Source organism: Chelonia mydas, chromosome 7 (genome assembly GCF_015237465.2).
Source record: "Chelonia mydas isolate rCheMyd1 chromosome 7, rCheMyd1.pri.v2, whole genome shotgun sequence".
NCBI classification, from domain to species: Eukaryota; Metazoa; Chordata; order Testudines; family Cheloniidae; genus Chelonia; species Chelonia mydas.
In genome coordinates this window covers 101424271-101448862 of record NC_057853.1, presented here as the reverse complement: position 1 = coordinate 101448862, position 24592 = coordinate 101424271, and the positions used below count along the sequence as shown (strand labels likewise).

At 42.6% G+C, this 24592-nt stretch overlaps 1 protein-coding gene across 1 annotated transcript in view; it reads right to left on the bottom strand.

Moving 5' to 3' along the window:
- The window catches only part of ADAM12 (ADAM metallopeptidase domain 12), a 341603-nt gene that overhangs the window by 96262 nt on the left and 220749 nt on the right, over positions 1-24592 (bottom strand). Inside the window, exons 5-6 of the mRNA XM_007053046.4 lie at positions 20957-21033; positions 813-996 (exon numbers count right to left, since the gene is read on the bottom strand). Coding sequence (XP_007053108.2) covers positions 813-996; positions 20957-21033 — 261 coding nt within the window. The remainder of the gene's footprint in view (positions 1-812; positions 997-20956; positions 21034-24592) is intronic.

The window sequence follows — 24592 nt, the reverse complement described above, 5'->3', positions numbered from 1 at the left end:
TAGGGGAGCAGGATGTTGAAGGCAGTGTTGTGACTGCATCTCTTCCCTCTACGTCAGTCAATGGAGCAGGGCTGGCACACCACAGGGAAACTTCTGCCTAATGCAAGGAACAAACTGCTCCTGCTGTGCGTAGGGAGCAGCAGCAAGAAACTGCACAATTTCCCCAATGCCTCTCCTTGGAAAAAGCCACATTTTGACCTAAGTATGGGAGGAGAAGTGATAGCCTCCTAAACCAGAGGTTTTCAATCTGTGGTCCGCAGATCCCTGGGGGGTCCACAGACTATATCTAAGATTTCAAAAGAGGTATGCACCTTCATTTGAAATTTTTAGGCATCTGCAAATGAAAAGAGGTTGAAAACCACTGTCCTAAACCACATGTCCAGGTAGATCCAGAGAGGTATAATACCAGAAGTCATGATGAAATTTAGAAATGGGAAAATCTCTCTATATAAAAATGGAATCTCAATCCCAAGAGAAATGGCAGAAGCTCCATTTGCTGGGCTGTTTAGAACTAGGCTGGGCTAATCATCTGATATTGTAGTGTAGGGAACCATCCAGCAAGCAAAGAAGAGAGAATTTAGCTGGGTCTTCTCCAATTATCTCTATTTTACTTGATTTCATGATGGTCACCACCTCAAGGTGAAATCTTGGCCCCACTCAATGGAGCCTTGATGTCCCCATCCATGCATTACTTCAAATGATACACATGTAGTGCAGCAATTAATTTTGATCTGGATATTTCACCAATTTCTGGAAATTAGCATAAAGAGATGATCAACAATTCCAAAACATAAAACTATCTTTCCACCTACCCTGCTAGTGAATGCTTGAGAAGACTGTGGTGTGTCGTCAATAGTGATGCCAGAGACGTTGAATTGGTTGCCACAAGATCCGGAAGCTATTTTCAGGTTCTCTGCTTGGTAGATCTTGTGTTCACTTGTAGCATTTTCCAATGGCTCCAGAATGTAGGTTTTATTTTCAAATAAAATAAGTCCCCTGTTTTATAAAAGATCAGAAAATGACACATTGCTTTTAAGTGCTGATGTGTGTTTGTTTTCAGCCAACCTACAGGTTTTAATAATGATGATGAAATATGAAACAGTAAAGTACTGATTTATAATGTCAAAACCTACTGGGGTCTTAGACATCAGTGATGTATGTGTCATCTAGGCATACTGTACTTTACAAGAAGCAAAGGCAGAGAGAAAATATTCCTCCTCTGAAATGTTGTGCTGTAGAGCAAAATTACATTTGTGTTTGATGTGTTTTCCATTCTTCCCGTGATGCATTACCACTGCATCTGTTTGGAAGGACTCCTAGCAAATATGAACGAACAAGAATGTGGTGAAATACTTCTATAAGAAAAAAATACCGAATTCATTATGATCAGCAATATGTATTATAACTTTTTAAGTGAATGCTGCTGCAAGCAGCAAATCTGCCAGGTCAAAGATGCACCTCAGTATCAGAATGAGTTATCGGATACTGTATGATAGGGAATTATAATGGAGCCCAGATGCATTAACCACTGGATTTCTGTTTAATACAATCAACCCCAAGAATAATAACATGTACTGCAATATTACCTGCCATCTAAGGATCTCAAAGAGCTTTACACACATTAATAAAGTAACCCTTGCTAAACACCTGAGATCTATTGTATGTAATGGAGAGATAGTGGCTCAGAAAACAAGTAACTTGATGGAAGTACCACAAGAAGTCTGTGGAAGAGCCTGGAACAGAACTCATATTTCCAAGCTTCTAGTCCTGTGCTCTGGCCAGAAAACCACTCTCCTTTTACACTTCTTACAGTTCATATAAATAGGCTTATCACATTGGATACCGTCCTGCCACATTCATAGCCACAGTACAGCAAATTCCCCTTACCTAAGGGAACCCCCTCTGGTGTCAGAGCGCTAAAACAGTGCTCTTACACCACCTCCAACTTACTCCCCACTGCATAGGGAGTGTGACCAGAGTGTGCCGATGCCCCAGCAATCCCTAGTAGCTGGAACAGCCCCTCAGGGGCTATTGGTGGCTAGCGTAAAGTACAATAGACTCATAGTATGATAATATCATTTGAGCGGATAGTTAAAGCTGCCCATGTAAGGTTGTACCACAGAATCAAAAGGTTGCTCTAATTTATATCATGGACCAGACTGGCATGAAACTGGCACAGATGGGCATAAAGGTGGTTTAGAAGCCAGGACTCCAGCTCCAAGGTGGAAGTTAAAGTAGGAAGAGAGAGTATGACATTTAGCTATTTTTCATATTGGATGGTATTGCAAAGAGCTTTACAATGAGTTGCATCCTTAGTGCAGTGACTACATAACGGTAAGCAGAGGATAAAAGAACCAATTGAATTCAAAGCTTTGGCTATTAGCACCTGCTCTTATTAGAAAGGTGATGCTGGGCAGGACACTGGAGACAGTTTCTTCCTTTCTCAGGCCCCTTTGCTAATTAAGGGTTACAGAAGGGGAACACCTGTCAGGCAGTATCAAAAGGCAGCAGAGAGATTGTTGAAGACTTATGGCACATGACATCAGTAGATCGGGCTTTACTGGGTTACAGTGAAACAAAAGCAAATCAGCTCCCTACAGCTGTTTCTCCTTCTGTAAAATGGGGACAACATTTACCTAGCTAACAAGCCTGTTGTGACGCTTAATTAATTAGCACCTCAGCTGAAAAGCACTACAAAAATGCATAGTATAATTAATTTTTACCATATCTGTAACATAAGGAGTTTTAATCCCTGAACACTGGCACAGTTACAGCAGAGGTAATTGCATTCTGCCTGCCTAAAATTCCTGTGAAAGCTGGAACTGACTATGACATTCTTCTTTAATTCCTGCCCTAATCTGCTGTGTACTGTCCATGTGTGCTGTGAAACAGCTGACATTTTTTCAGCCCAGAGCTGGCTTTATTTCAGTGGTGTATATGTATCCTTGTGTATATGAAGTGTATACTCTTAATATGTCTGTTTGTGCTTGTGATAAAGGTGCTCCGTAAGTATAAGATATTATACTTATTATTATGGCACCATGGATCTCTGTATGCTTCCTGGGGCAGTGAGCGAAAAGTGTCCCAGAAGACTGATGAACACCATAAACACAGACTTTAAGAAATAATAATAAAAACCAGAATTATTAGGAAAAAAGCAATGCAGCTGTGTAGTGAGGTGGTAACCCCACTCCTGCCGGAAGTGGATAAAGCAGCCCTGGAGCGGGCTGCAGGGAGGAAAGCTGGGCTAATTGGGGAAGCAGCCACAACTGTAGCCAGTGCAATCAGGGCCCAGCTAACCCTTATAAGAGGGCAATGGGCCAGAAGGACTCAGACTCTCTCTCTGGCTCTAGAGAGGGAAGGACCTAGCTGCCTGGGAAGCTGAGAAGGGCACCTAGGGTGGAGCAGTGCTGGGGAAGGGCAGAGGGAGCCGGGAGCTCCAGCCTAGCAAAACCCCAGGCTGTAGGCCTTGTTAGGGTAAAGCAGTGCTGGGGAAGGGCAGAGGGAGCTCCAGCCTAGCACAACCCCAGGCTGAGTTAAGGGCCCACAAAGGGTACTGGGGCTGAGGAGGGGCAGCCCTGAGATAGGCAGAGGTAGCAGGTCCAAACCCCTCCCCGCCCCCTTGCCAATGATGAGTGGCCTTTACAGACTGCAGTCAGCCTCAGTGAGCGGGGGCTAGATGGTGACTGACAGTAGCCGGTGAGGTGGGGATTTTGGGGCTCCCCTGAATGGGGAGACCCAGATTGTGGGTTCTGTGGTGGCAGAATCCCTGGGTAAAGGGCACTGGGGTCCAGGAGGGACATCAGCTGGCAGAGGGCGCTCCAGGGCTGGTAAGAGCCAATTCCCTGAACAACCAGCAGGAGGCGCCACACCGGTGAGTTGCTGCCCCACCACAAGCTGGAATTAAAAGAAAAAATGAAGTAAATCAAAGCCCATGTCTCATAACCAATTAAATAAAGTTTGGTGCTAAGCTGACAGTACAGTTTTAGGATAAAACAACTGTGGTTCAGCCTGCTCAACCAAGGTTCATTTCTGTTAACGCTAATGATCTTTACTTTGAGGATGAAGATTGGGTTTTTCCACCATATTAAAAAGTCTGTGTAATATCCACAAGAAGATCTTTACGAGAGAGAGAGGCATAATTTACTGCTCTGAACAAAACAAGGGCCCAATAAATTCTTCATTTGCCACTCCCTCGGTAGCCTTTGGCAAGTCACTTGAGACTCATATTTACCCACCACACAGGCATGTTTTGTGGACTGTTAAACCTTTATAAAAACATTTTGAAGATTAAAAGCATCAGATATGGGTATTAGATTTCTACAGCAACCCATATAGCTGAGGCTGAGATGCACTGTTTTGGAGCATTTATAATTCAGTGATAACCATTATTCTCTCCTCCCCCCCCCTCCACCCCAGAGCTTTACATAACACTAAATACTACACAACATTTAGGTGTTTCTTAAACTATACAGATTGCTAAAATACATGTTATATTTTGTATTTAAACTTACACAAAGTCCTTATTTGTACTGTACAATTGGTTAAAAACCTCTCACTTCTCCATCAGCATCATGATCACAGGGGTTTATAGAATAAATTGCTCACACTGTACAGTGCACAAGTTGCAAGTGGTAGTATCATTACTACAGCTTTCCCAGTGTATCATTTTGTAATCCCAACCATTGTCCAAAGTCACTCAATAAGCACTATTTCCCTTCCATTGTATTTTCCCCAGGAGCAGGAAATGTGGATGCAAGAGAAGAGGAGACACCTAATTGAGAGACTAATCTCATTCTCCAACTAAAGTAGCGAGAATGGGACCCTCAATTCAGTGTGCTGCTGAAATTTCCATCTTGAATGAGAATACCACCTTTTAAGAACAGCTCTACCTCTGCATACAGGCCATCATGCTGTACAAAAATCTGCAAATTCAACATAAAGGAAAAATATAACTTTCAGTTTAATGTATTGTTATTCTTTGAGTGCTGCCTACAGGATATCAACACCTGGTTTTGACCATTTGTAATAAGATAATGAATATCAAATATGTATTATCTTGGCTGGCTCTCTGTTTTCTCACTAATTTTCTTTTCCTACAAATGCCTTTTTTTGCAATAATCAGTGCCAAATACAGCACCTTAAAAATGTAGTTAGCTGAAAACTTCTACATCTTTCCTTCTTTTGGTGGGGGATGAAAATAATTGTACCTTACAGCCTTTCAGTGTTCAGAATCCGATTCAAATCAAATAAATCCAAAATTACTCTTTTCTTTGCACATTTTTGTCGCAGATTTTTCAGAGGCTTGATTACTCCCACACTGCTTTTGCCTCTTCCTCAAGAGCATGGGTTTCTCCCACTCCTGCATAGTGTACACATTCTCAAAGCCAAGACAGGATATGGCTCCGCTGGGATGATCTCTTCCAAAGCAGAATAGCCAACAGTTGGGATTTTCTGTTGAATACCTTTTTGTTTTAAAGAATAAAAACTAGTCAATGCTGGGAGACATTTATTGATTTTACCACCACTGCATTGTATATTACTAGTTTTTACCAAGAGCCATTCCAATTTTGGAAAACAGCTGGGGAAGAATTATTATTATTATAGGCCAGTTATCTAAAATATTCCACATTTTTATTACTTCGTATTAGAATATGAACCCCTCCATAACCTAGGTTCTATTTACCGGAGAGAATGCCTCCTACCCTATGCTCCTGCCCAGCAGTTATGATATAATGGGGTGAGCTGGCTTTTTGTATTTAATCCAGTGCCTGCTGAAGTTAATAGGCAGAATTTAATTGACTTCAGTGAGTTTTGTGTCAGGGCCTTTGTATCGGAGTTCAGCCAAGAGTAGTTTTCTCAGTTGACAGTCCTCTCTGGCAGTCCTCTCTCCTGGAGGTCCTTTCTGGCTGCATTTACAACACGATGTCGAATAATAATTAAATTATTTAGTTCTTTTCATCTGTAGAGCTTTACAAAGGGGGTCAGTACGTATACCCCTGTTTTACAGATGGGGAAACTGAGGCACAAGGAAGGTATGACTGCTCAAGATTAGTCACCAACCCAGTGACAGAACTGGGAATAAAACCCAAATCTCCTGCATTCCAGACCCATGCTCTATCCACGGGTCCTTGCTGATGTAAAGTCCATTGATTGCAGTAATCTTTAGCCTGGGCCATTTTTAGATTCCCTCCATTATTTTTCATTTTTCTATTTCTTTCTAGGCTACAGCAATCTTTTTTGTTCCAGAAATTTTGTGTTAACTGGGAACGTTCCTGTTTGCTTGGTGGTGTAGTTGTTGGATTTGTCCTGGGTTCTGGATGGTGGTCTGTTTGGAGCTTTATTTTTTATTTTAGGCCCCAGTACTGGTATTACTGTACAGGGCTAGGATGCCAGATTGAAATTATACAGTATTCTATGTTTTGTTCTCCATTTCCCAGCCAGCACTAATGCTCATTGATCCATGCCTTACAAATGCAATAAGTACATAACGTACAGAACATGTACCTGAGCAAATATGACAAGAGGAGTCATTAAAGGATTCAAGTGACATTGTGCAACATGAGTGCTCAATTTTGGTGCAGTTCTTTAAACTTTCCTTTGAGATTGTAAATAGTTAATGGCCAGCTCCTGTGCCCAGTGAAGCCCGTGGGAATTTTGCCATTTTAATGGAAACAAAATTGGGCAATGAATTTGAAAATGGAAAGGGGTACCTAGTATCTTGGCAGTGTCTTAAGATCCATCTACAGTTACAGCAGCATGAAGGGTACAGACACTACATGCCTCCCTAGCGCAGGTATAAATATCAGGGTAGACAGTGAGGCACTGCTATGTTGAGTAGAGTTGACGTGCCAGAACCCTTAGGCTATATACCCTACATGGCTCTCTGCATGCCCAAGCAGTGCCTCCCACACCTACTCTGCCGAAAAATATCAGAGTAGTGTCCTGCTGCCAAAACCTCTCTCTGCTGCAGTGAAAGAGTCCAGCAGCAGGGAAAATCTACGGGCAGCAAAGTGGCAGCAGGGAAAGGTTCTGGCAGTTGCCCACTGCCGGAGCCTTTCACTGCATCAAGGAAAGGCTGTGGTGGGGGACGGAGGAAGGGGGCAGCAGGAAAAGGCTCCGGCAGTGGGCAGCTGCCACTGCCTCTCCTGACAAAGCCTTTTACTCCCCTGTGTAGCTACCTGTATCCTACACGCTGCCACAAGTGTAGACAAGGCATAGGTGTTCATAAAAGGTGCGTAAATGTAACGAAGCAACAACTCACCGGTGCAGCACCTCCTGCTGATCGTCCTGGGAATTAGCTCTTTTCCAGCTTCGGAGCGCCCTCTGCAGGCCGGTGTCCCTCCCGGACCCCAGTGTCCTTCTACGTCAGCATTAGAGACTGAAGTATCAAAAAGGGAGAGCTCAAAGAGCTGATGGGGATCCATCATGGATCTCCCGAGATCTACCAAAGGCTTGTGCTACCTGCACACAGGCCCTGTGCCTCTTCATTTCTCCCCAATCCTTCCAGCTAGTGGTGGGTCATGAAGTTGGAAGAAACCTGTGAAGGAGCATGGAGGGAACTGGAAGAAGCTGTGCTTGGTGGGAAGGAGTTTGCCCACCGAAAGGACTCCCTCTTGAATAGCTGAGTGACAACAAAAGCAAAATTCAGAATCCCTCATCACCAGAGTACCTGAGCACCTTCCAGTATTGCCTTAAGTGACATGACTAGCATCTGTCACAGGGGTACGGTTTCTTGCTCATATCTTCACCTCCTCCTCCTATCTCTGTCCTCAAAGCCCCATCACACTTTCTCCATTTCATCTTCCTGCTCAGTAACCTCCATACTCCTACTCCTTCCTACAGAAAAGAAGGGGTTCCTTGGCCTCATAGTTAACTCCTTCCCCTTCTCCTGCCCTCAAGAGAAACAATCCCTTGCCCACATCCCCAAATAGGAGGAATTTGAGCCCCATTAGCCTTCACTACTGCCTTGACAAGGCAAACAAGGCTGCAGAGGATTGATCCCTCCTCAGGATGGGCAGATCCCCCTCTGTGGAGTGGGAGGGAACACAACGTGGAATTCTCTCTCCATCCCACTGAAAGGAAACTTAAAACATAAAATAACAAATGCAGTTATTAATTGCTGGTTAACTTGCCAGGAACCTCCTGAGGGGAAGTGTAATTAGAGGGAATAACTCGACTTATTTAATATGACAAAGTGAAATGGTCTATTCCCTTCCTTTTTTTAAAAAACAAAACCTAATGCAAAGCCAGTAATATTTCATAAATCAACAGGCTTTTGGAAATCTTAAAATACAAAAGGGATTTTTCTTTTCCAACCTGTCAGCAGAAGGGTGGGCCCTGCCAATATAAACCATTGATGCATACTTGTCTGAGAAATTGAGATACTAAAGGAAAACTTGGCTAGGGCAGCATTATCCGAAGCTATGATATATTATTCTGCTGCATTGCAAGTGGAGAGTTAAGTAAATCAATAAATCTGATACCCATGAATGCAATTAAACATTTGGTTTTAATGAAGCTCAAAGTTATGCTCATTTCTAAATAAAAACAATAAAAAATCCTATTACCACTGGAAGAAGAATGTATATGTAATTTGCCTTAGTACATAAGAAATGTACTGAAATAGAAGACTGTTTCATTTGTATATATTATATATTCATTTTGGGTGAAATTCATCTCTATACAGAGGCTCAATGCAAGGCCTATGTATCAGTGAAGTTCCACTTAAGTCTAAGGGAGTTAAGTTTTGAGAATATCTCATGCTGCCCCTCTGCTCAGCAGTGAAGTTAACTAATTATGAATATTGCAGCTTCAGTAGTTCATGCTCATTGCCTATTCCCCATGCCCACACATCATCCTGGTTCTGGAAACTTTACTGCCATTAGTTAATGTCTCTCTGTATTTCCTCTGTATAACTGTTCTCAAAGGTTCATAACTCTGCAGACAAGCTCAGCTGGAAAGAGTCTTCTAAAATTGTTTCAGCTCCTTTTCAGTTATACTTGTAGGGGAAAATGTTCTGCCAGCCTCCATTTTATGAGCACTGGGAACCCTCAAGAGTGCAAGCCAATCCGGTAAGTGTGCAGACAATTACACAGCGGAAATGTGCAATTGCCCATGTGGGTGCACAAATGTGGCGTTTGCTCAAGTTTTGGATGAGCATGAAATGAAGGCCGTCTGAAAGGAAAAGGAAACATAACCTTTATTGTGTTGAAGTGTACCAATTTTCCAAATGTAGAGGCCAATCTACATTATATTGTCTTCAATGAGAATTTTGCCTGAATAAGTAGTCCAAGATTTGACCTACATTGCCTTAAGAGCATTATTTCCTTCCCCTTTGTAACATAATGGCCTACTGGATATAGCGCAGGATTGGGACTCAAGAGACCATGGTTTTATCCAGGTTCTACCACCAGCCTGCTGGATGACCCTTGGTAATTCACTTCATCTCACTGAAGTAATGAAACTTCCCTTCTTTGTACAGAGCTATAAGTTCTACTGATGAACAGCACAATATAGGAGCTTATTATTACATACATCAGAACTTAAAGGTCTGACTCAAAACAACAACAGAGAGAAATTCAAAGCGACCACTAAAACAATGGTTGTGTTGTTTTCAGGTACTGCAGCATAATAAGGGAGTTCTCATTTAGATACACCCCACAGTCACATGAACCTGCTTTATGCTAGCAAAATGGCCTTCATCAATCTGAAAATCTATTCCATAGTACAGTATATAAAAATTACCCATGTACAGAGACCATTGTAACACGTAGTTAGGCAGGTTAATCCTTTCACATTGCAAGTCAGATTTATCCAGTGTCACTGCTTATTGGTCTGAAATCCTGGTGCCCAGAATTCAAGGATGGAGTTACACAGAGTGACAATAGAATGTAATGTCCTGTACTTGGGAGTCAAGGCACAGTAACTGTATTATCAGATAAAGTGTTATGAGTGAGCTTTACCATTAGAATGGCAAGACAGACCAGGGAAGATAGCAAGGAACTAGAGGAACAATGCCATTTTAGTATGTTATTTTGTAGAACTATATAATAAATAATATAGGAAAACAGTAAAGAGACACTGAAGTCAAACTTGGCCCCAGATTTGGAGTCGATAAAGACGGGATTTTAAATACCATAGGACCTACAGAGAAGATTTTACTTTCTATTTGTTGTTTTTGTGCAGTGACTAAAAATTTCATGTTTCAGAGTAGCAGCCGTGTTAGTCTGTATCCGCAAAAAGAAAAGGAGAACTTGTGGCACCTTAGAGACTAACCAATTTATTTGAGCATAAGCTTTCGTGAGCTTACAGTGTATTTTCCACTGCATGCATCCGATGAAGTGAGCTGTAGCTCACGAAAGCTTATGCTCAAATAAATTTGTTCGTCTCTCAGGTGCCACAAGGACTCCTTTTCTTTTTTAAAAATGTCATGTATGTATGACTCTGTTGTGCTTATTATTTAGCAAATATGGTGCACCTGGGCACATGGGGTAAGGTTTTCAAAGTACATAAGCAACCCAGGAGCAAAAGTTCCACTGACTTTCAATGAGACACACGCTCCTACATCACGGAGGCACTTTTTAAAATCCCACCTAGGGTCTGCTGATCAGTGAGATCTCAACATGGCTTCCTCTAGTGTATGCACGTGTACCTGCATATGAGCTTTTCCAGCACTTGCTCCTGTGCATTCAGGTAAAGGGGTTTGTGCATGCAAATCCTCTTCAGACAAATAGGTTTTATGTGTGTATATTCTATACCCTGCATGCAAAAGGGTTTGCAGATGTGCAAATATATCCCCAGAAGACTCACGTATTTGCTACTAAACAGGAGGTCCCCTTTTCCTGGGAAAGAAAGAAGAGTATTTTGGATGGCAAAATGACCTTCAAACCCCCTTCCTCCTGCATGAGCAACATGTGCTTTTCAAATCCAGCTTAATTTTCAGATTTCACACTATTCCTTATGCAATACTGGATAGGCAATCAAATGCCATATATAAGCTAATAATTTGTCTTAAATGCTTAGCCACATGGCTGCATTGTATATGTAAGCTTCACAGCTTTCTAAAATGTGCAACCTTCTCTTTTGGGTCAGTTTCATGCCTTTTAATGCATTCTCTTGGTCTATGGGAAAGGCACGTGTCTTTCTCCAGTATCGATGGAAAGGAGTCCAAGATGGACTGCTAGTTTCAGATGGCAAGATGACGGCATCCTGAAATTTAAATGAAATAATCATAATAGTTTGTGCGTCCTTTCATCAAGGGATCACATGGTATTTAAACTTTAAGGCTCATGCAACACTCCTGGGAGGGAGATAAGAATTATTATCTACATTTTACAGATGGAAAAACTGAGGCACAGAAGTGACTTGTCCGAATTCATGCAACTGTGTGGCAGAGCCAGAAACAGAATCTTGGAGCATTAAGCAAGGCTGCCCTCTTTAACCCATGACTGCATCCCAGTACTTTCTTGTGAAACTCCGTGTGGAGCTAGGATTCCTGGAACTATATCAGATCAAAACAGAGCCCTGGAGGGAAAAGCAACATAAACAAGGAAAGTGCAGCATGTTAGCTTTCTAATGTAATACATTAGACATTAATTTCTACAATACTCGGGCACAATGGAATGTGTTAAGGACCAAGTGGTTGCTTTAGCTCTGAATTTCCTGTACTGTTTTAAACTATTTTTTGTGCATACTAGTAAAACATTCATATTAATAATATGCATTTTAACGTTTCTGACTAAAGAGATTATTAAAAATGTTTTTGTGAGAGAGGTATTATGTGAATGGTGGGCCCAAATCTGTGAGGTACTCAGTGCCCTTACGACTTCACAGCAGGCCCTTAGTATTTTGCATCATCTGGCCTTTTATTCCTAACTTATCTTAATGAGGGGAAGTGGATGGTTCAGGGAACTGATATTGCAATATGTAGTCTTTCAACTGTATGTTTCTGTTCAAGCTCAGATACTGACAAAGTTATTATCTGTTACCAGGCTGTGAAATGAGTTTTGGGGTCTAAGTCAACAGGTGTTCCTATCACAAAACCGCTATCACTCATGGGCACTCATATGGCCAGTCCCAAGAGAGAATGCAGCGGTTACATGGATTTGAGATATATCCTCACCCTAGATGTTCTCCCTGCATGCTAAGGTTAGCAGGGAAATGGGAAAGCCTGCCCTGGCAAAGAAGATGCTACACCAATAAGGGGCCCATTAACCACCAACCTGCCCTGTACGTAGTTACTTGCACCAGTGCAATTTGAGTGAAAAATGTTTCTATTCTGACTATTCTATTCTAACTGGATAAGGCTTTACATCCACTTTGTACTGGCATAAATGACTGTGTAAGGAGCTGGGAAACAGTGACTGGACTCAAAGAGAGGATTAGGTTTGTCAGTCAGTTGTGAGCACAAAATTCACCAAAAGTGAAAGAGAGAAGGAATCAGAGAAAAGAGAGAAACCACATTTAACATACAGCCGAACTGTTCTTGTTAGCTTTTTTCTTTGTAAAAAGCTCTGGAGTGCAGGACTAATACGATCTTTTATTTTCCCCACAAAGGGCAATTTTTCCCTAGCTGCAGTAGACTCCTAGCACTGCTCTCACTGTAATCATGCAATTCTTTAAAATATTTAAGGGGCACTAAATTATTTTTTACCTGCCATGACAATGGCTTATATTTGACTAATGCACTTTAAAATACCACAAACGTAATAGGTTAACTAGAATAAAATTTAGTGGCAATGCCAGATAGATGGAAAAGCACCCGTAAAAAATGTTTTCTTGCTGGAAGACGACAGTGGAATCCTACTAACTATGGCCAAGGTTGCCCTTTTAATAAGGAAAAGAATTTTGGTAACAAATTGCTTGTTCACTCTATGTTGTTTCATGGTGTCTGTGTCTATAATAATGATATTCTGCAATTTCCACAGTATGCATCCGATGCAGTGAGCTGTAGCTCACGAAAGCTCATGCTCAAATAAATTGGTTAGTCTCTAAGGTGCCACAAGTACTCATTTTCTTTTTGCGAATACAGACTAACACAGCTGTTACTCTGAAACTCTATGTTTTCTTCCTCCTCTGCTCCTATGATCTCCAAGGCTATAATATAAAAGCCTTGACAATACCACCACCATACAGAATGCAAAACAGAGGAGGGAAAGGCTCAAATAGTCATGCTGTTTGTAGATAAATTAAACAAATCCAGAAAAGTCTGAGACAGCTGGAAATTTGACAGGAAAACTGGTTTTCCAGGGAGAACACTAGAGCCAGTTTACAGTTAATTACTGTGATTTGGAACTGCTCTGTGAGTAAATACCATTCTGTGATTGACCAACTAGGAAGGGTAATTGGTTCCTGAATTGTGTCTATGGTGTATTTAAAAACTACCATCAGTCAGTACCTTTCTGAAAGTTGACTGAGAAATTATTAAATTGGTTAATTTAATTTTTTTCTTGACGTGTGTCTCTCTCACTCTTTTTTTTTTTTTTTGGTGTGTGTTAACATTAGCATCTAAACTACTTGCTACATGTTATATCTTTCACCACAACAATTTATTGAGCTTTATAGCCACATTAGGAAGCAAATTCTCAGAACTACTGGGCTCTTGGAAGCTGTAGGAGTTCACAGCGGTACAGCAGTTCTTGTCATTGCTAGTGTATACCATTGCTCACTACCCCGGGGGGACATGTTTGAGGACTCCACAGCTAAACAAGGACCGGAAGGCAACCAGGTTCTGTCACAGTCTGGTAGATGCCAACCAGTGTACTGTCAGAATAAAATATAGCATCACCTGGGCACAACTGCCATGGGAAAATGGCAATCATATAGACTCCCCAAAATTCTACTATCCTGTTGATGTCCCCCTTGATGCAGCTGCAGGGAATATGTATTCTCCATTAAAAGAGAATTAAGGGCAGGAACATGCAATTATGGAAAACAGTTTTTGTCACACAAACCTGATTTTGTTATTTGAGGACATTACAAGTTTGGTTGACAGAAGTAACTGTGTAGCTGTAGTATCATACGTTTGTAAGGTTTTTGACTTAGTACTGCATGACATTCTGATTAAAAACATAGCATTGTACAATATCGATAAAGCACACATTAAATGGATTAAGAACTGACTAACTGACAGATCTCAAAACATAGCTGTCAATGGAGAACCCACACCCTACACTGGATTACCAGAGAATTTTGAATCAAGTTCAAGGTCTAGGTCCTTATCTTCAAAGCGCTCCAAAGTCTGGGCCCAGGATATCTAACAAAATCATCTAAAGCTCTGGGACAAAGACGCCGTCCTCCCAGGAACAAAGGACCATCACAAACCTCACCACTTTCTGCTCCAAGCGCAAGTCTGCCCTAGAGTCACAGATTTGGGAATCCCAGCAACTATGGACAAACTGAAATTCTTGTCAGTTTCCCCTCACAAGTATGTCAATTCAATCAGCAGCTTCTGGTCCAGGGAGCATATTTTGTTTAGGAAACACCATGTGGCTGTTTCTGAAATGAAGTTTTTTCAGGTTTTCTAGGAACCAAATTTCAAAAAGTCAACGTTTCTCATAAACCAGCAATCCTGAATTTCAGCCAGCTCTATGGATGAGACTGATACTGGAATACTGTGTATAGATCTGGTGTCTGTATTTTTAGAAGGATGTTTGAAAAATTGGAGAAAGGACTGGAAAAATTATTCATGGGCTAGAGAAAATGCCTTATAGTGAGAGACTTAAAGAACTCAACCTGTTTACCTTATCAAAAAGAAGAGTGAGAGGTGACTGGATTAGTGCATAAGTGCTTCATGGGGAGAAAATACTGGGTTTAAAAGGGATCTTTAATCTAGTGGAGAAAGGTACAATAAGAAATAAAAGTTATTTATTTTTTACAGTAACTACAGTTCTTCAACATGTGTGGTCCCTATCTGTATTCCACTTTGGGCGTCCCTTGCCTCTATGCGCCTGAGACCAGAAGTTTTTTGCTAACAGTGTCCGTTGGTCTGTTCCTGCACCCTTCTCCTCCTCATGTGCCGAACCAAGGGTATAAAGGGCGGTGTGGACCACCTGCCTCTTCAGTTCCTTCTCTACCATGAACCATGCATCAAGGATCAGAAGCAAAGGGGAAGGAGGGCAGATAGTGGAATACAGATAGGGACCACATATCTCAAAGAACTCCAGTTACCATACACTATAAGCAACCCTTCTTTCTCCTTCAAGTGATAGTCCCTATGTGTTTTCCACTGTGGGTGACTGACAAGCAGTATTAATTGAGAAAGAAGATGCAAGAATCTCTGTGGTACCAATGCCTGGAGTACTTCTGTGCTGAAAGGTGCGTCAGCTGGAGAAGCTTGCAGCAGAGTGTAATGTCTATTACAGGTATGGACAGAACCCCACGTTGCTGCCTTATAGTTTTCAGTGAGAGGAACATCCCAAAGCGAGGCTACTGATGGGGTCTTGGCCCTAGTAGAGTGGACTCTCAGACCTTGGGGAGGAGGGGTGTTTGTTAACTCATAACATGCAGCCTGAAACTCATTTGGAAAGTCTCCACTTTCCATGTCCCTCTCATTGTATGCTCATCTAGATGGGTGCCCCATCCTAACAAGGAGATGTCTGTGATCAATGTCTTCTCAGGGGGTGGGGGATGAAGAAAACTCCCACACACACTTGCTCCCTGTTCTCCCAAGAGATTTGTGGGAGAGAGAGACTAGTTTTTCCATATTGTGTCTGCTTGGCACGTATACCGTCTGGAGCCAAGCTTGTAGGCAATGAAGCAAAGTCTTGCAAAGGGAGTAACATAGGTGCAGGGGGCCATATGACCTAGAAGGATGACAAATGAACAGACTGAACAGGCTCATCTGGAGCTGAATACCATGGTTGATTGGAATCTGATCTGAGGAAGGTATGCTTTGACACTGACAGAGTCCAGTGTTGCCCCAATTAACTCTATAGTCTGTATGGGAACAAAAACGGACTTTTCTATGTTTACACCAAGTCCCAGTAAGCATAGAAGGTTAAGCAGAGATGAGATCACTGTCAGAATCTCCTGATGAGAGCTCCCTAGCAATACCCAGTCTTCGAGGTAAGGGAAAAGTGATGATCTGTGGCAGTGCAAGTAGGCTACCACAACTGATAACACCTCTGTGAATATTCTTGGCACTGTTGTGAGGCCAAAGGGGAACACTCTGTAATGACAATAGTTCAAACCTACAGTGAACTCAGGAATCTTCTGTGCGTGGGGTATATGTCTATGTGAATACAGGCATCCTTCATGTCAAGAGCTGTGAACCAGCTGCAGTTGTTCAGAGGGGGAATTACTGATGCCACGGTTACTGTCCTGTACCTCAATTTGCAGATAAAGGCATCAAGCTGCCCGCGATATTGATGGGTCTCCATTCTTCCTTCTTTTTGGGAATGAGGAAATATTGTGAGTAAGACCCCTCTCCCCAATGTTGGTGATGTCCCAGTTCTGTGGGTCCCTGTTGAAGAAGGGAGTCTACTTTCTGAATGAGCATCCTCTTATGGGAGTGGTCCCTGAAGATAGATGCAGTTGCGGGTTTTGGAGTGGAAGAGAGGAACGCTATAGTGTAGAGGATATCAATGATGTCAAGGATCCATTTTTCTGTTATCATTTGCTAGGCTTGGGAGAAATGAACTAGATGGTCACCAAATTGGGTATCTGAATGTTGGGTAGTTAGATTGGCAACTGGCTTGATTCAGATCTCTCGAAAGTGTTTCTTAGTGCGAGGCTGGGGTTTGAAGGAGGAAGAGGGGAGAACATTGTACTTGTTCCCCTGCATCCTCTGCCATTTTTGTAGTGGTTCATAGCCCCTTTGATGGAAAAAGGGTTGAGGTGTTGGTTATGAGACTGTGGTCTATAGAATTTCCTCCTTGGTGGAGTGTAGATTCCCATGGAGTGGAGGGTTGTCTTTGAGTCCTTCAATGAGCATAATGACAGGTTTCAGAGTAACAGCCGTGTTAGTCTGTATTCGCAAAAAGAAAAGGAGTACTTGTGGCACCTTAGAGACTAACCAATTTATTTGAGCATGAGCTTTCGTGAGCTACAGCTCACTTCATCGGATGAAGTGAGCTGTAGCTCACGAAAGCTCATGCTCAGATAAATTGGTTAGTCTCTAAGGTGCCACAAGTACTCCTTTTCTTCTTTCAATGAGCATAATGAATCATCCATATTCTCACTGAACAGGCTTTTCCCTTAGAAGGGCAAGTCCTTCACTGTAGATTGGACTTCCCTGGGGAATCCAGAGGATTGAGGCCACAACAGTCTATGCATGAAAAAAGCCATAACCATTGACTAGGATGCTGTGTCAAGTGAAGCTTGAAGGGATTATCTGGCAATCATTGTACCTATCTCAATAAGTGCTTGGAATGGCACTTAATCCTGTTGCATGAGTTTGTCAGTGAATTCCATGAACTTGGAATAATGAATGAAACCATATTTAGACACTAATGCATGACAGTTTGATGTGGAATTGCAGGCTGGTTGTAGTAAAAACCTTCATTCCAAATAGGTCCAAATATTTAGCTTCCAAGATCCATCCCTTCTGTAAGGATGACATTGCCTATTTATTTCAGTGGCAGCCTGGATTTCTAAGGAATTCAGGATAAGGGGTATGAATTAAAACTCTGCTCTCTTGTCTGGTATGAAGTACACCTCTACCCCAATATAACATGACCCGATATAACACAAATTTGGATATAACGCGGTAAAGCAGCACATCAGCATGTCTGACTCCGACACGCTGCTCTGAGTGGCGTGTTAAGGGTGCCGGGCTGGGGCTGAGGGGTTGGATAAGGGGCAGAGGGTCTCAGGGGCCAGTCAGGGGACAGGGAGCAGGGAGGGTTGGATGGTTCAGAGGTTCTGGGGGCAGGACGGTCAGAGGACGGGGGTGTTGGATAGGGTGGGGGAATCCGGGGGGGGCTGTCAGGGGGCGGGGGTGTGGATAGGGGTCGGGGTAGTCAGGGGACAGGGAGTGGGGGTTTTTGGATGGGTCGGGGGTTCTGAGGGGTCAGTCAGGGGGCGGGAAGTGACTATTAATAACGGAAATGCTCGAGGCCAAAGCAAGTTCGATATAATGCGGTTTCACCTATAGCCCGGTAAGATTTTTTGGCTCCCAAGGACCGTGTTATATTGGGGTAGAAGTGTATTTCTTTTCTGTACTTTTTGGCATAGGAGTGCATGTAGCTGAGGTATGCCAGACCATGCTGGCAGTCTGCAAAATGGGAAGCACCATCTTCCTGGGCCCACACTCTGTAGGATACCCAGGAGTTAATGAAATATCTCTTGCACTTCCTCTGGGGAATCTGGAGTACGTCTGCCACCCTCTTTAGCAAGCCTTGGAATTGCTTGCAATCATCAGGTGGAGAAGGCAAGGCTGGTGCCACTCTCTAATCAGGGGATGAAGATGAGAACAGACCCATCAGAGCAGGCATTTCCATTGATGTTGGTTCTTCACTCCTCATCCATTTCCTGTGGGGGTTCCATCTCCTCCCTGTGAGAAGAAGAATGACATGATTCTCAAAAACATCTTACTAACTCGGAATAGTTCTTGTATGGGTGCCATGACCCCCAATAAGGCAGGTAAGTGGGAACAAAAGGTGGCTGGATTGGTCTTGATGACATTGTGTGCCACTGGTACCAAGTTTAGCACACTGTCTTATGAGGTTGCATGGGGGGAGCCCCAGGAGACTCTGGATCCACTATCCAGCTAGATCTCCTCTTTCAGCAGTAATGCTGTCTCGCTAATATTTGATTCACTTAAGGAGGAAAAAGTAGGCTCTGATTCCATGGGTTTTGTTGTCAGTACAGACTTTGTGATGCCCTAGTGGCAGAAGGTACCAGAGAGCAGCTCGCGTGCTCTCTTGTGCCATCCCTGGGCCATTGGCGTCAGGATCTTTCTTGAGATGATTGGATCTGAAAGGATGGCAGACTTGGGATCTGGGAAGGATGATTGTGTCCTCAGGTGTAATGTATTTCTCCCCTGACAAGGGCTGGGGGGAGTGAGGATGCCTATTCTTGCTTACAGGCACAGTCACTCTGGCCAGAATTCTAGGTGCTGACGAGTCCTTATCAGAGTGCAGTGGTACCGCCTGTGCAGGGGTATTGATGCTTTTCCTTTGTTGGTACCAGAGATGGTCCTGCTCCTGTGGGTGGTGGCAGCCTCAAAACACTCTTATTCTTAGGATCTTGGAGACTGGCACCATGCCTCTTTTGACCTCCTTAGCCTCCTGTACTGGGGTGCAGACTTAGATGGTGTCGGTGAACAAATCTTCTTTTTAGAGGTGTATCTGGAGGAAGATTTCCCTCATCTATTATGACTAACTAACTAAGCTAAGCTAAGAACTAAGATGCCATCTACAACTATCTAAAGACTATAGACAATTATTTACAGGTAATTACTGAATAAAGCAAATGCTGCTGTAGCAAACACTGTGGACACTGAAGGATTCCATCTTGGACCATGGGTGGTAGAAAGGAACTGTAGAATCAGTCAGTTTGCATCACCCCTTATACCCTTGGTTTGGAGCATGAAGAGGAGAAAGACAAAGGCACAGACCAACAGAACCTCTAGCAAAAATCTTCCAGTCGCTGGTGCATGGAGCGTATGTGCACCCACAGTAGAATACAAATAGAGGCCATCACCTGAAGAAGAAACAATGGCTGGAAGCCAAATACAGACAAATTCAAAGTAGAAATAAGGCTTTTTTCTTTTTTAAAGGAAGGTATTTAACCATTGGAATAAATCACCAAGGGAAGTGGTGGATTATCCATCTCCTAATGTCTTCAAATCATGTCGGTATGCCTTTCCTGTTAATATGCTTTTACCAAAACCAAGTTATTGGGCTCAATACAGGGATAACTGGGTGAAATGTAATGGTCGAAGATGGGGTGACCAACCTGAGCCTGAGAAGGAGCCAGAATTTACCAATGTACATTGCCAAAGAGCCACAGTAATACGTCAGCAGCCCTGCATCAGTTCCCCCACTACTCTCAGCGCCTCCCACCCACCAGCAGCCCCGCCAATGAGCACCTCCCCTTCCCTCCCCATCAGCTGTTTCATGGCGTGCAGGAGGCTCTGGGGGTAGGGGGAGGAGCGAGGGCACAGCAGGCTCAGGGGAGGCAGCGGGAAGGGGTGGAGTGGGGGTAGGGTCTGTGGCAGGACCAGAGCTTGAGCAGTGAGCACCTCCCCGGTACATTGGAAAGTTGGCACCTGTAGCTCCAGCCCCGGAGTTGGTGCCCATACAAGGAGCTGTATATGAATTTCTGAAGAGCCGGATGTGGCTCCGGAGCCACAGGTTGGCCACCTCTGGTCTAAGATATACAGGAGGTTGGACTATATGATCTAATGGTTCCTCCTCGTCTTAAATTCTATGAATTCTCATTCCTAGTCCCCACGTTTAGCTTTAATATTTAGGTTGCACAAATCATGCACAAACCATGACCTTCTGTACATCACAGGCCACTAAATTTCAATCACATTCCCATATATTGAGCTCAGAGACTCTAGTTAGAGACAACAGCATGTCAGTCATCAAGGACTAAACTGTCTGCCACAGCCAGAGAACAGGAGAGACTCAGGTGCCAAGAAACCAAACTCCAAGGTCCCTCCAAATGTGATCTGGAGGAAAATTCTTTACCCCAAATCTAGAGAGCAGTATGACCCTGAGCAAGACACACCAATCAAGCATCTAGGAAGAGGATTTTTGGTACCACCTCAGAACACTGGTCCACCCTGTCTGATGTCGCAACTCCAGGTTTGGCCTAGCTTTGGTATTTCAGAGGAAGATAGAAAAAACATCAATCCAGAATACATCTAGCCAATTATTTATTGGGGGGAAAAATCCTTCTTGACTCCTGCAGGCAACCAACTGAAGCCTTGAAGCATGGGATTTGATTGTAGTGATTATATGTGTTTTTAGATGTCCAAGATGTCTTTGAAAAGCTCACTTACCTAAGTCCAGAGCAGGTACTGAGACTGACTGCAGAATCAGGATACCCTTGCACAGTACCATGGTAATAGCAGTGACCCTAATTGCAAAAAGGAAGGAAGGAGCAAACATTTAGGTAATCATAAATTCTATTCAGTGCCTCGTTTTTATAAGGTTCTTCCTTTCTATCTAAAAACCTTGTCTGATTTCAGGCGACAGCATCCAGTATCCCACTGATAGCAATCATTTTGCCTCCATGAAATATTGTAATGAGCATTCTCAAGGTTTAATGTTGGACCAAAGGAGTTCACACAAGTACCTGTGACATCCCTAATTGCTAAAAGACAATCAACAGTGTATTTAAAATGTGACAAGTTTTTTCTCCTTGATTATGTTATCTGAAAGCTACGATATGGGGCATTTTATAAAATTAAGCAGCTGAACAAATCACATTGTCATCAACATTTTGCTTAGACATAAGTTTTCTTTAGTAATAAGATGTAAATTCATAGGAGGTAATTAAGCATACTGTGAGATGTACTAAAACTAGTCTCAAATCTATGGCTTGAGAAACTCACAGGGCAAATGAAAAGTGGGTTGGAAAGGAAGCATTTTATTAAATGAACTAGCCAGGTAGCCGCACACTATTACGAACAAACAAAAATAAGAGGGTCTTATTCTATTTTGAAAGGCAACAATCCTTTTTCATTTTGTGGCTGGGTTATTGTATTTCTTTAATAATCCATCTGCTTGCAAAAGGTAACCACAACACAGCTACTGACTCTCGCTGCAATCAAAATTAATTTTATTGTTGACTAAAGGTTATACTACATCCCCAATTATGTGACTGGCTGGAAAGTAATGATTGTGTCACGTTCAGCATTTCTTTTTTTCACAGTTCCTTTAAATGCTATCTGGAAGCTGAAAATACTATTCTAAAAGGTTGCTATCTTATTAGTGCAAAAGAAAGTTATCACTCATGTTTCAACTGACAGTCATCTCACTATGCCTTTTTATTACTTGGTTCATTCACATCTAGCTGCATTAATTAACCTTTTCAGTGTCAGGGAATGGTTTTCAATTACACAGCCGCTCACAGCACACTTCTAAAGCCCACCTTGATTTCTTAAAGAAAGCAATAATCTAGAGAAAGACCAGGGTAAAATGGAATAGCTCAGATATGAATCCTAAGCAAATTAGTTTCCCTCATAAGAAAATATTTATTTGGAGCATTTTTTTTAACATGAGAATGTAACAAAATTCAGAACAGTGGGTTATAATCTGAATTGAATTTATATGCAAAAACAACGAGGAGTCCTTGTGGCACCTTAGAGACTAACAAATTTATTTGGGCATAAGTTTTCGTGGGCTAGAACCCACTTCATCAGATGCATGGAGTGGAAAATACAGGAGCAGGTATAAATACATGAAAAGATGGGAGTTGCCTTACCAAGTGTGAGGTCAGTCTAAAGAGACAATTCAATTAACCATAAGATACCAAGGGAGGAAAAATAACTTTTGTAGTGGTAATGAGAGTGGACCATTGCAAACAATTGACAAGAAGGTGTGAGTAACAGTAGAGGAAAATTAGTATGGGGGAAATTAGGTTTAGGTTTTGTAATGACCCAACCACTCCCAGTCTTTATTCAGGCCTAATGTGATGGTGTCCAGGGAGATTGAAGTGTTCTCCGACTGTTTTTTTAATGTTATAATTCCTGATGTCAGATTTGTGTCCATTTATTCTATTGCATAGAGACTGTCCAGTTTGGCCAATGTACATGGCAGAGGGGCATTGCTGGCACATGATGGTATATATCACATTGGTAGATGTGCAGGTGAATGAGCCCCTGATGGTGTGGCTGATGCGGTTAGGTTCTATGATGGTGTCCCTTGAATAGATATGTGGACAGAGTTGGCATCGGGCTTTGTTGCAGAGTTTGGTTCCTGAGTTGGTGTTTTTGTTGTGTGGTGTGTAGTTGCTGGTGAGTATTTGCTTTAGGTTGGGGGACTGTCTGTAAGTGAGGACTGGCCTGTCTCCCAAGGTCTGTGAGAGTGAGGGATCATCCTTCAGGATAGGTTGTAGATCCTTGATGATGCGCTGGAGAGGTTTTAGGTGGGGGCTGTAGATGACGGCTAGTGATGTTCTGTTATTTTCTTTGTTGGACCTGTCTTGTAGTAGGTGACTTCTGGGTACCCTTCTGGCTCTGTCAATCTGTTTCTTCACTTCTCCAGGTGGGTATTGTACTTTTAAGAATGCTTGATAGAGATCCTGTAGGGGTTTGTCTCTGTCTGAGGGATCGGAGCAAATGCGGTTGTATCTTAGAGCTTGGCTGTAGACAATGGATCGTGTGGAGTGTCCTGGATGAAAGCTGGAGGCATGTAGGTAAGTATAACGGTCAGCAGGTTTTCCAGTATAGGGTGGTGTTTATGTGACCATTGCTTATTAGCACAGTAGTGCCCAGGAAATGGACCGCTTGTGTGGATTGGTCTAGGCTGAGGTTGATGGTGGGATGGAAATTGTTGAAATCATGGTGGAATTCCTCAAAGGCTTCTTTTCCATGGGTTATAAACCAATTACTTTCTTGAGTAGAAAAGAAAATTATATTCTTCTGCTGAAAGTGCTGAAGGATATAGGGCCTTATCTCACACTGGCTTTACACCAGCGTATCTCCATTGATTACCACTACAAAAAAGTTATTTTTCCTCCCTTGGTATCCTACTGTTAATAGAATTGTCTCGTTAGACTGACCTCACACTTGGTAAGGCAACTCCCATCTTTTCATGTATTTATACCTGCTCCTGTATTTTCCACTCTGTGCATCTGACAAAGTGGGTTCTAGCCCACGAAAGCTTATGCCCGAATAAATTTGTTAGTCTCTAAGGTGCCATAAGGACTCCTCATTGTTTTTGCTGATACAGACTAACATGGCTACCACTCTGAAACCTGAATTTATATGGTTTGCCATAGTTAAAGCAATGAGAAAAATGGTGTGTCAGTGACTTATTATTAGTGTGTCTTCATTGTCTGCCTCAGTAAAGTGCTAGTAACACTCCGATGAGAAAGAAAATCACAAAGAGGAGCAATTCCACACACTGAATTCTCTCTAGAGGTTTGCTTTACTCACAACTAAGGGCATGTAGCTGTTAGGCATGGCCACAATATTTCTGCTTGACATTGAGACAGCCTGGTTACATAAACATCCACTAAAAGTCATAAGGGTTAGTAGTCTGGAGTCTCAGGCAGGAGCACAATTTATAACTGGTGCTGCTCATGGAAGCCAGATATCTGTATGCTCTAGCTGTATGCAGCAAACTCCTGGACTACACTACAGACCTATATCGGTAGAACTATGTCACACTCAGGGGTGTGGATTTTTCACACCCAAGTGATGTAGTTATACCGACCTAACCCATTGTGTAGACAGCCCTATGTCAGCAGGAGAGCTTCTCCCATTAACATAGCTACTTGGGGAGATGGATTAAGTGCGCTGATGGGAGAGCTCTCTCTCATTGGCTTAGAGCATCCTCATTAAAGTGCTACAGCTGAGCTGATGCAGCCTTTTAACTGTGGATTTGCCTGGTCTGTGAAAGTGTCTGGTGAAAGAGGAAGGGGATGATGATTCCCAGGCTCATACAGACTGCACCTAAAGTGTAACTGA